The 16,181-nt window shown below is 43.2% G+C and overlaps 1 protein-coding gene across 1 annotated transcript; it reads right to left on the reverse strand.

The window, feature by feature from the left end:
• Window positions 1–14,148: 14,148 nt before the first annotated feature.
• On the reverse strand, window positions 14,149–15,888 carry kcne4 (potassium voltage-gated channel, Isk-related family, member 4). The gene is made up of 2 exons (XM_041941329.1): window positions 15,845–15,888; window positions 14,149–15,260 (listed from the first exon to the last, which is right to left on the reverse strand). Exon 2 carries the CDS (start codon window positions 15,219–15,221, stop codon window positions 14,676–14,678), a length of 546 nt encoding a protein of 181 aa, XP_041797263.1. The 5' UTR covers window positions 15,222–15,260; window positions 15,845–15,888; the 3' UTR covers window positions 14,149–14,675.
• Between the last annotated feature and the right edge of the window lie 293 nt (window positions 15,889–16,181).

A 16,181-nucleotide genomic window follows, 5' to 3' on the forward strand; every position in this document is an offset into this window, starting at 1 on the left:
ATCGGTGACACGTTTTTGCAAATAGCCGATCCATTCGTCTCTCTCGTCGATCCCCTTGATGGCATTACGGAGGTCGGCCTTTAACTTTTTGTTCTCCTCCTCTGCGCTGGAGAGTTTCTCCCGCAACGTCCTTCTGTCTTCCAGAGGCGACTCCTGAGCATAATGAGCAACAGGATGCCGCTGTCTCTGGTTCGAGGTGTTTATCCATCTGCCACTGTCCTGTCTTCTTGCCATTGTGGTTGATGTTGTTCTGAACTGATGATCTGATGTTCTCAAAAAAAAAGCTAAACTGTCTCTTAATACAACTACTCAAAATACCAATAGTGAGGGACTGGCTTCTTGGCTCTGGGGTGCCTAAGTATAGACAGTGACAGTGACATCAAAGATCAAGGTATGCCCATATATGGAAGTTGACTCCGCCTTAAAAAGAATGCACTTTTGAAAAAAAACAAAAGGCTGAGGCTCCACTGACTGGCCATTTCTCATCCATTAATGAGCAGTTTAACACCACTCACTGTTACTGCCAACAGTAAATTTTATTGTTTATATTGTTTATTGCCTCACCATTCTTTGTATATATTGTTCATTTTTATGTTTTTGCACTATTTAACTTATTGTTCAGCCTTTTGTTTTTTTTCAAAAGTGCATTCTTTTTAAGGCGGAGTCAACTTCCATATATGGGCATACCTTGATCTTTGATGTCACTGTCACTGTCTATACTTAGGCACCCCAGAGCCAAGAAGCCAGTCCCTCACTATTGGTATTTTGAGTAGTTGTATTAAGAGACAGTGTAGCTTTTTTTTTGAGAACATCAGATCATCAGTTCAGAACAACATCAACCACAATGGCAAGAAGACAGGACAGTGGCAGATGGATAAACACCTCGAACCAGAGACAGCGGCATCCTGTTGCTCATTATGCTCAGGAGTCGCCTCTGGAAGACAGAAGGACGTTGCGGGAGAAACTCTCCAGCGCAGAGGAGGAGAACAAAAAGTTAAAGGCCGACCTCCGTAATGCCATCAAGGGGATCGACGAGAGAGACGAATGGATCGGCTATTTGCAAAAACGTGTCACCGATCTGAAGCGCACACATGAGGAAGCCATCGAAAGCTGGAACCACGAGCGCAGGGCACTAAAGGAGGACCTGAAAAAGAGAGCTGAGGAGTTGGTCTCTCTTAATCAGAGCCTCCTCTCTGAGAAAGACGAATCTGAGAGGATGAGAGCCTCTGTAGAAGAGCTCGAAGCCTCCAGTGGAGTGACAGCCCTGAAAGAGAAGTGGCAGGCAGAAGTGAGCCAGCTGAAAGAGGTCCTCATGCAGAAAGACAAACAGATCAGCAGGGCCACCAAGAAAAGACGAGCTCGGACCAATGCTTACATCGTCACCTTGGCCCAGCTGACTGACGTAGAGTCGGCTCTAAATCAGAGCAAAGCGACCTGCGAAGAACTACGAGAGCGGCTGGCAGCAGAAGACCGAAGCCACCAGAAGGAGCTCTCTGAGAGAGAGGAGAGCTTTAGAAAGGAGCTCTCAGACGACAGAGACAGGTGCAAAGAGGAGCTGTCCAGACTGTCAGAGAGTTGGGCCAGAAGAGCAGAGCAGTGGGAAAAAGAAAAGAAAGAGCTGGAGCGGATGCTGCTGGTCAAAGACAGAATATGGGCACACGAAGAGGCAGCGAGGAACGAAGACATCCAACACCTGACGCAAGAAAACATCCAACTCACAACCAAGAAGAAGACAAAGAAGAAGAGCAGCAGGAGCTTATTTTTTGAAATTTGATGACCCTCCCCATCCTAAATTACCTTTACATTTTTTTTCAACAACAAAATGAAATGTAACTCCAAAGAACGAATCATTTCTATAAAATAAACAAATTTAAACTAAACCCAATACAAATTGTATTTGACTTGATGGAATTATGTGGTGACTTAAGTGTCTTGTTTGTGTAGATAGGATTGTTAACAGCCTGAAATAAAGTTATTGGACCTGTAGCAGAAAAACCAAAGTGTGTCTTATAATTATAAAGAGGAAGAAAAAGGTCACAGATGTGACTACTTTATATTCCAGTGGTTGTTTTGGTGTGTTGAGAACAGTGGTGATTGACAGCCCGGCTGACCAAATCAGCACGTGTGCAGGTTAATGACAGCATCTGTGTGATTGGCTGTATGCACATTTTAGAGCAGAGATCACAGTCTTTCAACTGAAACACATGCACACTGCCTAGGTCGCAACCAAATCGACATGAATGAGTTCCTCTCATTGCAACTGGATGGAGGTCAGAATTCAAAAAGGATGGAAGGTGCGAAAAAGGCAATGGGTGGAAACACTGAGTCTTATAGCTCAGCTCAGTGATTGCAACAGGTGTGTCGTCCCAAAGTGAGCTGTAAACATAATATCATCATGTCAACAAGCTGAGAAGGTGAAGATGTCAGCAAAGAGTTGCCTCTCAGCCAAAAGTCCAGGAGATTTAAGATGTCAGAGGTGTTGGCGTACGACACCGACTTCCACACTACAGAAAAAATACATGTATAATAATAATAATACAACAATAAACTTTGTTTATATAGCACCTTCCATAACAATGTTACACACAGCTTTACAAAATCAAACTCAAAATAAAACCAGATAAGGCAGAAATGTATCAAACATTTCCAAAAGCTTCCACAAAAAGAAAAGTTTGAAGATGAGATTTAAAAGAATCCAGAGAGTTCAGGAGGCAGCGAGTTTCATAGTGTGGGGGTCTGATAGCTAAAGCCCATCACCCTCAGTTATAAACGAGACCTGCGAGGAACCAGCAGGGCTCCATCCACCGATCTTAATGATCAAGGGGGCATGTACCAGGTCAACGGATCACAAATGGGTTTTTGGGACAAGACCATTATAGACCTTTAAATGTAAGCAATACATTTTTAAACCATTTCCAAATCTATCAGGGAGCCAGTGTAGGGAGGCAGCACAGAGGTCCTGTGATCATGCCTCTTTGTTGCTGTGAGGAATTGAGCAGCGGTGCTTTGCAGCGCCTGCAGATGGTGGAGGGAGCCCTGGCTGATCCCCGAGTAAAGTGGGTACCATAGATCACTTTCTTGATGACTTGAAAAATGTGTAAAATTTACTGAACTTGCTGTATCAAGTTATCAGTTGAAAAAAGAAAAGAAAAAAAGGTTGGGAGAGAAGTTCTGTGAGCTACAGAGAAAAAATACTTGCTTCCGCATTTGAGTTTGAAAAAAAAAAACACCTCTTTAAACTAATGGCAGGGTTAAACATAGACATAAACAACTTATTATATCCTGGAGATATGCCTTGCTTTAAGCTGGACGAAAGCAGACATGTCCAGACTATTCCATAAAGGGCCAGGGCTGCAGGTTTTTTATCCAACCAATCAAGAGGTCACCTAATAATCAGCTGATGAAATGAGTCCAGCCTGGTGTGCTCCTCCTTGGCTGGAATGAAAACCTGCAGCCACACGGCCCTTCATGGAATAGTTTGGTCATACCTGGACTAAGGCATAGACACATTTTGCAATTAGAGGACTACTGCTGCCGGTGGAGGGATTCTATGTACCTGCATACGGCCATCCAATTGAGGCGGAGTAATACGTCAACCTACGGTTTAATTCCTGCTGAAAGACAGGCAGGAGGTGAGTGTAAATGAGTTAAAGATCTTTAATCCTTTGCCATTAACTTTGGAGTTGTAACATAAATATAATAGAGTTAACTTTGTACATCATGCTTAATAATAAGTTGTGATAGAAAGCTAAAAATGTTTTGAAGTTCTTCATGGACCTTCGACATGAAGTTTGCTCGCTTCAGCTGACATTGGCAACGTTAGCAGGCTAGCTAGCTACACAGTCGAGGGCAGAGGGAGCATACTGTGGCAGCTTCAACTGCACTTTGTTGAGTGCAGCAAATGATGCCTATGCCCAGGAGGGAACTGTGATGGTCATCTCAAAGGGTGTGAGCAGTGAAATACTGGACAGACTTGCTGATATCATATCCAAAATCACGACCTATCCCAACAAAGACCATTATGAAAGTGTAGCCAAAGGTCTTGTTGCAAAGCACCCATGTCTCAGAGAGCCAGGGTCAGGTAAAGGATGGTATTGCTTGGTATTGAGTTTAAATATTTGCTGAACCCAAATACACATTCACACACAGACACTAAGTTTCTTCAGATCACGTACCTAACAGCTGAAGGGAGGAAGCGGCTCAACAATTCTCTGCAACTGGACCTCGTCAGTTTGTCTTTCTAAGACAAACTGACGAGGTCCAGTTGCGAACGATTGAATGCCCTAAAGCTTACAATGACCTGGATGAATGAGAATATTCACAGGCAGTAAGAGTAAGCGTTTTCCACTGAAGATAGAAAGAGATGCTCAAACAGAGAAATGTGCACAACAGTTAGGGGAGAAGACATTTCAGAGGTTATTACTGATGTGCAGCTTGTGTATGTGTGTGTGTGTGTGTCTGTCATGTACAGGCTGGTTTAGGTGGGGGTAATTATACAGTAACACACTCTAAAAACTATTGTGTGATGGAGGAGGTGAAAGTGGGGCTGCTTGTTCTCATTAAGGCTGGAGAATGGCTGAATTCAGCTGGGGCTCCAGCTGGCTGGTTTAAGAAGTTTCGCTCAGTCCTAAACTGTTGAGGGATGAAGTTGGAAGATTTGGAGGGTCAAAGCCCATTTTGTTGGCAGACCCCTCGGGGCATGGTGATGGAGGTGGATTAGATTGGTCCTCAAACACTGAAAATTGTCAGGCCACTGCAGTCAGCACGTCTGATCGGTGGTGTGAGGATTTTGGGAACACTGCCATGGGATTTCCTTTCATGAAGAATACAAGGAAGGTGCAACAGTCCTGTTCGGTGCTGTCTTTGCTGCAATCCATTCACTGCATGTGCACTCACACTTTTAAGTGATTCCCCATCCAAAATCATTTTGAGTACCGAACACTTATCTATAGTAGACTTCAAAGGTGGCTTTAAAGGATGATTAAGCTATCTTTTTCATACCCCCAGTGGTATCTAACCATGCTGATAGCGCCTCTTTTGAGACTTCCTCCACCACCTCAATACAATGGAGGTGAATAGAATGTGATTTTTCGGTGCTCAGCATAGAAAATGAAATTTAAGGAACTTTAAAAAACTAGGTCCTGTTTACTCTGGATAATTCCCAGACTTCTATGGGATTGAACATTTTCAAAGGTAGCATTTCTTCTTTATAAAATAGCTCTGAAGTGTCCGGAGACCTGGCTTTGAGGGAGAAAGGAAGGATTTGCACTTTAACCAAGTGACTGCCTGTGTCTGCTCAGAAGCTTAAAACTAAGGAGAAAAGTTAAGTGTGAATCATATGAATGGACAGACACTCTCACTACTCTCACCAGCAGTGGTGTGGACGGCATGACTGGCTGATTTTTTTCAACAGAGGGAAATGAGTTTGCTGTGTGAACATACGGTCTATAGTTTAAACAAACACAGTAAAAACAGTCAAAGCATAACTTTCCCTAACCGCAACAATGAAGCTACTTTCACCCAAACCATGATCTTTTGATCAACTTAACCAAGTCTTTTTGTGCCTAAACCTAACCAAACTTTATCAGTGTTACATCATAAAACTCCTAACACACGTCTTTGTGGCAGTTTTGGAAAACAGACCAAAGATGTCGTCCCTTTCACATTCCATCCATTAGTCTGAGTTGGCTCCTCTTAGCACTGACCATGGTCTTATGGGAGCTGTGTCTTATCAGAAAACGCTCCTATGTTCCATTTAGGATACTTGGTCAGAGCAGAAGAAGAGCAAAGAACAGCACTCAAGGCTATTCTCCATGATGAAGATATTTTCACTCGTCTCTCGACCGGCTTCAGTGAGAGTTTTTACTCGATCATATGGTTCTTTGAACTGATTGGTTAATGTTAGCCGGTGACAGAGAAATGGTTCATCCAATCACCTGCCAGGTATTTAGTGAAAGTGCCTGCCCTTTTCCAAACAGCTTCCAAAGATACCTCCCAGATGGTTCTGTGAATCAACCCATCTGGAGCATCAGATTCATTTTGTTGCTTTGAGGATTTATTGCTCTTTCTCTGACCTTATTTTGCTCTTTCTCTGTTAATTAATCTCCACTCTGGTGGCAGGAAGAGATGAAGTAAAACTGTGTTTCCATGTAAGTTATCATTTTGTGACATTTGCCTCTAATGATTTTTGCTCTGTTTTGTCCCTTGGTCTATAATTACCCTGTGTGGGTGAGTCATAATTCACTACTCACATTGTGTACTGCGTCTCTCGCCCTTGCATCACAGGCGTGCTCAGCAAATCAAAGCAAGGCTGGTAACAGCACCTTTAATTACACACACTCACGTAATAAAGATTTGATAACTGTTCACTCATTGTGACTCCCTCTCTAATCTCTCTGACCTGCTCTCAGGCACAGACTTATCATGCGGCCATTTATGAGAATGTGCTGGAGATCTGTCCGGCAGCATGGAGACTGATGATGCACTGACGTAGCCGTCTACATAACTGTGGCATGTACACAAGGCTTCAGCTGACCAATACAACAATACTGAAGCTCACACAGTTATTGCATTATATCTGTCTGTCTATATATGATATAGATAGATAGAAAGATAGATAGATAGATGCTTTATTAATCTCCAAAGAGAAATTTACAGTTCAGCAGCTCAAAGGGTGGAAACACAAGGGCATGCAAAAAAGAACAACTTTCAAGTAAGGAGGCAAAAATACAATACAGAATGCAAACTAACAATGTAAGAAAAAATAGTGAGATAAAAAATATAGAACTAAGCTGTATAAAATAAACATCTGGTGGTTAAATATGGGCACAGTAGTGCAGTTGTGCAAAATGACAGTGTGCAACAGTCAGTTTGTCCACACTTAAGTCCAGCATATAGATGTGTGTGATAAAGTGCGTGTGTCCATGCTGTGTGGTGTGAGTGTGTAGTGAGTCCGGAGTTGTTGTGTTGATTATTACTCTTATGAAGAGCTGTCTGGCGTGGGGGAGGAACGATCCTTTCAGTCTGTCCATAGAGCAGGACAATGACAGCAGTCTGCCACTGAAGCTGCTCCTCTGCCTGGAGGTGGCGCTGTGCAGTGGGTGATCAGGATTGTCTATTATAGACAGGAGCTTGTTCAGTGTCCGTCGCTCTGCCACAGATGTTAGACTGTCCAGCTCTGTGCCTGCCTCCCTCACCAGTTTGTCCAGGTGTGCTGCGTCCTTTTTCTTTAAGCTGCTCCCCCAGCACACTACTGCGTACAGGAGGGCACTCGCTACCACAGACCACGTACTACTATACATACTATATACTGTATATAAAGATAAAGTACAGACATATATATAACAATCTGATAACACAGCATCTAAAATGGTGCCACTTTTATAAAGCTGTTTTGACAAATGTGCTATGCTGGCAAAAAAAAACTTGCCTGTTTAGCAGCTTTTCAGCCGAACAACCAAACCAAATATGCTAAATAGGCAATAAATGCTCCAGAGCTGAGTGGAACTGCAGAGTCGGTGATAAGTGTGTGTTGGTTCCTCACACTTTTCATTTTACCCGTTGTAAGTATGATAAATATTGATAAGTGCAGCTTTTAATCTGAAAAATTTCAATTGAAGAAATTTCCAAAGAAAGTGTGAAGCATTTTTTTCCACAAGTTGTATCACATGTGTGTGAATGCGGGCAGTTCAGTCTTTACTTCCTCCCTCACTCTCTTACTCTGACTCTCTCCATCTACGCTCATCCCTTGTTCATTAGTATAAATAACTGCTCTGCAAACCCATGCAGTCACATAAACAGCTTGCTCCACTCAGCCACTGTGCACACTGTTGTTATGCAGGTTAGTCCCCAAACAGCCAGTTGCAACATCAGCAGCTCACTGCAGAAGGCCGCTACCTGCTCGGTGCTAATTAGGGAGATGATGATGTTACATGGTCTTGGTGTTAACAAGAAACAGAGAGTACAGACTGGGCTCAGCCTACTGGTTTAAACTCATATCAGAAACCCAATGATGTGATTGTGTGTTGTGGCATGATGAAACATTTGACTAAACATCTGTTCGAATTGGAAGTATCGTGCACAGTGTGTGTTCACAAGTTCTGTGAATTACACTTGTGAGATCTCTAAAAAACGTCTTCAAACTTTTCAGTCTACCCATCATGCAGTATTAATCAGCCTGTGACAATAGTTGTATAATGTCCACTGTGGTGGTGAAGGGAGCTCTCCATCTGGCTTAAGTTTTAGCTGAAAGTGTGTGTCACAAACTGGGGGTGTGGGGTTTAAAAAAAAACCTGAGCTTTCACTGGGCAGGGAGGATCTAATCGAGAGATCCATCACAACTGAGCAATTTGATGTAGACCATGTGGTACAGTTGAAAGCCCTAAAAAACACTAACACATTATATGCCTGTTGAGTTCGGACTGTATTTTTTTTTTTTTTCAAAACCTCCACTTTTAAGGGAAAGAACAAGGACGTGCACAAATACGAACAACTGTTAGACCAAATTAAATCGACATATCATCCACACTCTGAGTGCGTCGTGAAATGATTAGCATAATGGGATGCCTTGTGAGTAAAAAACCTCCACACTTGCTGCAGGGGCCGCCCCCTTTGGCAGGGAGCTTGAGGTGGTGGAGGGAGCAACAGCAGCAAAAATGCTGGCATGACTGTGATCATCTGATGTCTTATCATAATGTCCAGGATGCGCACCTGCAATAATATGATTGGGTGTTACTTGTCACGCTGCTGTGAATGAGCCAATCATCGTGCAGCATATGCTAATCAGGATATATAAGCGCGTCTTCAGTGCTCTGTCTGATATAAGGCTGGGCCTCATTTGACACAGGGCCGAACTAAAATAACAAAGGAATATGACATTTGTGAGCACAAGTATGATTTAATTAATTTAGAGAAAACCTTCAGAACAATTGGCTGGAAATGCTGAAGCAACTGCTCCTCTCTTCAATGCAGTTCAACACCACCGAACTTTCCCTATGAAAAGTGATAGTAATTTAATACCGTCTCCAAATGTAATCAAAGTCTTTCACGAAACTGATTGGCAGTGGAGTAACATAACTTGAGCTAATGAATTGCTAATCACCTATTGATGAAGTAATAATTTTGCCCATCACTCAATTTTGCCAAATGGACAGGCTTTATAAGATTCCCCACCCATGTAGAATGTAATTGTAGGTTATAATCACTTACACCATAAGGCAGTACACAATTAGCCTGCTTGTACTCCAGACTTAAATATGGATGAGGTGTTATTAAGAAACTGATTGACAGAGCTGTTGCAAACTTGTAGGTGTATCAGAGGCATTCAGTCCTTCCACAGGGGAAACATTTCCCATGAGTGTCAGCTATCAGCACGTCTGGTACATGGTGTGCACCACAGTAAAGTGCTCTCTATGTCAGTAGACACACATGTACGTATTTGTCCAGTCACACAAAGTGCAGACCCGAGGAAGGATGAGCTGATTTTCCTCAGATCGCTCGTGTTTCTTGGTGACAGTAACAGAGTGTAGCTTTCATGTAGCTAATGATGGAGACTCCTGCATCAGCGTATGGTTGTCACGGTAACAAGCATACAGGGGACTTGTCTTTGCATAATTAACCAGTGGGGCTCAAGGTGTGTTTAAACAGTCTTCTGCTGTTTGCTTCGTTTGCCATGAAACAGAAGGACGGTAGCGTGTGGCTACATGGGCCAGTGAGAAATAAATGGCAATTTTGCCTTTCTGCACCTCGACAGTGAACTATGACGGCGCTCATTAGTGGTGATCCACGCCAAAGTGGCATGAGGCAGCGACACCTCCCACTGCCTTAATGAAGCTTCACACGCAGCGCTAACAAAGCCGTGTGAGCACGTATTTTCAGACCTGGGTAAGACCTGCTACGCCGGGCTTCATGCCAAATGTGTGAATGTCCACTCGCCCCCTGAAATCCACATTAGTCAGACTCTGAAATAAAAGGAACAGCTCATGCAGTGGGTGACATGAGGTGGATGATATTTCAAGGGAGGCATCACGTATCTCTGTTACTTTTAAGAAAGACGGATGACAACAAACTGATGTTTGATGGGAAATACTCCAGTGCACTGAGACTGACATGTGATATGTGAATGTGATATTTTAAAAACACGGTCGTATTCGTCGCAGCACATGTTTGAAATGTTTCATGTTTAAGGCTCTCCTCTTTCTTGACTTGTGCGGCCGCATCTCCAGACCAGCAACACAAATGCAAATCAGCCTTTGTCTTATGTTTCCATAGTAACACTCATTAAGTAAAAGGTTGACTCTTGACTGCTGTTTGTGTACAGGAAAGCAAAGCTACCCACCCTCTGAAAGCAGCACATTCCATTTCCGGACAAGCAAATATTTGAGCCCATTTGCCTTTTGTTTGTGATGGCAGGTGTGTGAGCGCATGTTTATAGAGGGGACTGCTGAGGAAAACTGACAGAATAGCTGTTTGTATTCAAAGAGGAGGCGGTCAGCACACACACACCAATAAGAACTGTGCTAAGGAAAAGGTAAATCTGTCTCATCTTGAGCCCAAATCTCATTAATTCAGTCAAGGTTAAGTGTCTCAACAGACTCCTGCTGAAGCCTGCAATGGTTAGTTAGTTATCACAATCCGCTCAGGAGAATGGCACATTAAACAAACATAATATAATGAGAAGCGTTCTAAGATTAAACTCTAATGGACTCTGAGATAAAGATCAAAAGGTCAGAGCCGAAGCGAGAACCCTAGAGAAAGTTGTGGTTCTTATAACAAGCTCATCAGCACTGCCTCGTATCTGAGTACTTTTCCATCATTGCAGCACCTCTGCTTGCACGTTATTACGTTCCAGAAGAGGCTGTGAGGATGAAAGGAAAGGAAGGCGAGTTAAAAATGCAAAACAAATCACACACGTTTGACATATTACAGTAAATGTGGCTTTTTTGCTGCTGTGTGCTAGCATGTTCGCCAGCTAGTTGCAAACATTGTTTGCCGATAATGAGCTGAAGGTGCAGAAAATTGGCACCATTCACATTATACATTTAATCATTTCATCCATTGTTAATGTAAAAATATGAATTAGTTCATGCAGCTTTAGTTGCATTATTTCTTTTTAGGCCACTAAAAGGTTGACGTGGCCTTTGTAAAGTTTAGATTGCTAACGAGTTAGACGAGGAGCAACATTAGCATTTATTTGGAGGCGAGTTTCTTGTGACTTGAGGAATGCCATTCCAAAATTATGACTCTCTTTTGGTCTCCACCATCCTCTGAAAAACATAAACAGGACTTTAGCTTGGCCAGCTAGTTGCTAGCCTTGTCTGTTGTTTGGTGCTGGACAGTTAGCGTACAGTAGAAGCATCTTTTTTAGCTTTTTTGCTCAAGCAGCTTTCTGCCGCTGTTGTTGGGGGGTGAGAATGGAAACAGGCAGAAACATGGTGGGTTTGAAGGAGCTTGTTTCCAGACTCATTCATGGTGTGTATGTGTGAAGCCTGAGGAAGAACACAGGCCCCACCATCAAGTCTCACAGGGGGACGCTAATGACAAACATCCTGCTTCACAGTGCAGGAGACGCTGCGTGCATCACATCTGCTTCTTATTCTCACCCTGCTTACTCTGACTTCTCCTTTTTCCTGAGAAAAACTCCCTTGCTTTCTGTCCCACTATCTCTCTCATACACACACACACACACACGCATGCACAGCTGCTGTGGCACCATAAAAGAGGACGAGGCAGCTCGCACATATTTTTGCTGCTACTCGCTGGAGACGCAGCGGTGCATCCCCCACAACTTCCTTGTTGATAATAAATGAATGGTTCACTGTGTGGTCGTGTGTGTTTGTTGTACATGAATTATTCAGTGGGGTGTTTACGTTGTGTAGGAAATAAGATTGCAAATGCTTCAACAAGTAAGTATCTGTTTCAAGCTGTCCGGAAGATAGGAAGACAGAGATGGAGAGACACAAAAATACTTCTATCTTCCTCTTTTTTTTGCATCAACTCACAGATATTTGATCTTTCTGTGAGCAAAGATAAGATCATTCAGATTTTTTTTTTTTTTTTTTTTACCATTGGTTGCATGTATTTTTTGTTATATAGGAACTTGAGCATGTTCATTCCTAACACTCACAGTGCCTATGAAAGCATTCCCATGAAGTGGCTTTTTTACACTGATCAACAGAAAATTATCCTTTAATGTCACAGTGAAAAGAGATCTCTACAAAGTGATCTAGAACATGAATTACAAGAAAACACCCACCACCCCACCATGCAACTCTGCAAAACGGTAATTGAAAGGCACAAGTCAGTGGATGGAAGTAAGGAAATGTAAAAAGCAGCTGAGCATGCATGGAGTATAGTTCAATCCGTCATGAAGAAATGGAGAGAGGCCCACCATGGCACCATATACTCATACACAAACAGGCGAGTTCCTCTTAAACTGGTCTTTGTGTGACATTCTGAGTACAGTATTGGGCAGACAGTAGGTTAAATGAGGATAAAGTCTTTCGAAGTAAAGACACGTAAATAAGTACTGCGTGACAATGGAGCTGATTTCCTGCCAGCTGCTGTGCCTAATGATGCTCAGAGTCCTTTCAGTTCACAAAGATTTATTTGCACTGGCACTAAATTGAAAATGCCTGAATGAGAGAGGAGGACGAGATTGAAATCCATTCACACACACACACACACACACACACGCACACACACGCACACACACGCACATCCAACCCAGGCCCTTCCAGATGCCTTTTGGACCTATCAGGGCTATAACACTGTCAATGAATGTACGTCATAAAATCTATGTGTGTATTCCCTCCGGCCATTACTGTTCCTTACGTTCGTGTGGCGAGCTGTCATTGCAGTGAGTTGTGGGACTGAGGGCCTGCAGTGCTGCTGATAGCCTGTGTTTGTGTGTGAGACAGATAGAGAGAGAGGCAGTGGGTGAGTGACGCAGCAGAGAGAAAACACAAAAGAGCGTTGCTTTGGAGGAACAGAAAACTTGAAGCTGCGTCCTGGTCGTTTGTGGCAGGTTTTATATCTTCAGATAAGGAACCTGCTCATTGAAAGGAGAACTGTTGTTCGCCATTCAGCATGTGATAATCCAGTCTGATGGGTGTTTAAATTGACTCAGATCCCTTAGGGGGCATTTTGCAGGACCATAAACCCCCACACCAATGAAACAATACTAATAAATGAAAAAAATAACAATTTCCTTTCCTTTAGGCTCCTTAATTGCCACCAAAAGTTTGAACAGTGTTAGTTTTATGCATAAGAACATAATTAGGATAATTGGGACACAGTGTGCTGTGTCTCTGTGTAAGAACGAGAGGGTCAGAGGCAGGTTTAATTGAGGACACAAGCTAAAAAAGGTGAGTAGTGATGCGTTGGTAGGACTGGTTCAGTTATTGTCTGCCCTATTCTGCTTCATCTAATGTAGGCTGGCTCTAAAAATACCATGATAATAATAGTCACTCCTTTGCTTTCATCTTCCTTATTTTTTAGAAGCAACACGATAAGAGAGAACGACAAGAGTGTCCTCCACTGGTGAAACATCATAGTACAACAGAGGAAGAAAATTAGGCTCGCATCAGTTTCGTCAGCATTTATTTTTTTCAGAAACGCTACAAAGACTCTCTTAAATTAAAGCCTCACGAGGTGAAAAAAGTCAAACAGTATGTACAGTGCATTGCTTTCATCAAGTAAACCTACATCACTGACCGTGTGTGAACAGTGTCGATCATGAAGCTACAACAAACACATCTTGGTTTAAGACAATCTTTCAAGTGGGTTCCAGGTACGTTACAACACTCGAGACCGTGTCGGCAAGAGCGAGTCAAGTTCAGTCCAAACGGCCAGGGAGCCAGACTGACGCTCGGCCCCCTGCAGGGTGACTCATCACTCCAAACTGGCTGGCTGCTCCTCGGTGTGGCGTCATGAGCGGGCTCCAGCAGGGGGGGTCACAACCAGATGGAGCAAAGTCATGGTGATACAATGAAATGACACAGTATGATAGTAAACAGTGTTCTATTTCCACTGGGTTCCTCTCAGTTTCACTTTGATATCGCTTCCATTCATTTTTAAAGATTCATTACTAGTGGGGTTTTTTAGAAATATTTCGAGATCTATATTTATTTGTATGTATTTATTCATGAATCCAACATGTGTGTGTATTGACCGGGGTGTGGAGCTGCTGCATTCAACTACCACTGCAAGAATAGATAAAGCTGTATCAAATTGATCAGAATGATCACGTCACTCTTTATAGGTTATCCCAACACACGACATATAAATGACCATCCGGTCACGTGTTTCACTCTCTCTGTTATGTGTGGGTATGGTGAGGCGCTGAGTCAAAATGTGGTTAATATGGAGAGCAGAGATTGTGCAAAAATGAATAAAATCAGTTCAAAACACAGCAAACAAAAACTACTGTGGGCCAAGCCCCCTCTACACTGTCAGCTATCTACTGACTAAGGTCTAATCACATCCTGACTTCTCCCAGCCCTTTCATGGATACCATATCATGGATGATTTTGGTTCTGGGAGGTTTTTTAAGGGAAATAGACGCTTGAAGCATTGCTGCTGGTGGTTGGGCTGTTTGGGCCTCAGTGACATGCAGACTGAGGACCTTCTGGTCTTCCCTCCAGGTGATGTTTCTCCTCTTTTTTTCTGGGAGGAGCTCAGCCGGAGTCATCTCCGCTGTTCTCGTGTCCTGCCTTCGTGCTCTCCTCCGGTTCCTCCGCCGTGCCGCTGTCCGACTCCTCCTCTATGGCGAAGCGCGTGTCCGCGGAGGAACACAGGGAGCTGATGCTGCTCTGCTCCGTGCAAAGCGCGCAGGCCAGCGGAGAGGGCAGCGCGCCCTCGTATTGGAGATGTCCAAAGTGGTTGCCGTGGTTACCGCAGAACGGAAGGGACACCTGCACCGAGTGCAGGCCCGACACAGCGGCGGGAAAGGTGAGGCTGTGCTTCTTGGGCAGCGCTCCCCACTCCCGCTGCTCCTCCTCGTGCACCAGGCGCGTGAAGATGTTGATCCTCCTCTTCTCTCTCCTTTTGGAGCGGAAGTAGCCCAGCATTATACCACAGAGGAAGACTCCATAGAAACACATGACTATTAGTATGTACAGGTACGCGTTGTCACCGCTTTTGTCCGCCTGGGACTCCGCGGTGCTCTGTGTGTGCAGGAAGAGGGGTTTGGGTGATGCTGTGGAGTTTTTCAGGTGCTCCATGTTTTCAGTGCAGGGTACGTAGAGGATCTGAAAAGTGCACTGAAAAAGATATAGAAGCACATCCGTGAATATGAGCGTTTTTCACTTTTACGCACACTTTACGCACGAGTGGAGTTTTGCTGCACGAGTGATTACAAAGTGATGAAAAACTGTGAGAGAACATTTGTAGAGTCACTATACACCCACATTTATGACGTTATAGACAAAAAAAAAGTCCACTTGTAACTGATAATGAAATTTAATTAGCTGTATCTTAACCCTACGCCATGGCCAGTTCTATGAAAAACAAAAAAAGCAGGAGAAAAAAGAAAAAAGTTGTAATTGATGCTTTACAATTACATTCCGTGCATGCAGTTTGCAGTTCATTGCATTCTTGCAACTATAGTGAATTATTAACCTTCCATCAAAATACTTAAATAAACAAGTCCTCATAAAAATATATCGTTGAATTTATTTTGAAGTTTTGTACTTGCATATTTTTTTAATTTGGCATTTCTGCCTTTTTGTGTAGAAGACAACTTTTGCTAGTCGGTTAGAAAAAGTTACCAAAAGTTTTTAGTTCACATAAAACTGAACGAATAATTTCGAAACACAAATGACAAAGTCATAAACTGCCTACTCACCGGACCGAAGAGTTAAGTCTCATGAGAAACTTCTCCGCTTGTATCCTCCTGGAGCTCCTCTGGAGTTTGGCAGCTCTACTGATTTATAGACAGACCCTGGACCGTCATCATGAGTCACGTGACGGGGACTGATCGTAAGCTGAGTCCTTTGGCTATGGAAGCCCTGAAGGGACCCTATGTTTAAAAGATATAAAACAAAGTATCTTTCGACATTATCCGTGCATCTAGGGAGATGTGATGAAATCATGAAATACCCATGAGTATATTAAACTTACTAACTTACTCAATGATTACTACATCATCTCTGGAGTCCAGAAAGAGGCCTCAAGGGGATGTG

The sequence above is a fragment of the Chelmon rostratus genome, chromosome 7 (assembly GCF_017976325.1).
Source record: "Chelmon rostratus isolate fCheRos1 chromosome 7, fCheRos1.pri, whole genome shotgun sequence".
Lineage (NCBI taxonomy): Eukaryota > Metazoa > Chordata > Actinopteri > Chaetodontiformes > Chaetodontidae > Chelmon > Chelmon rostratus.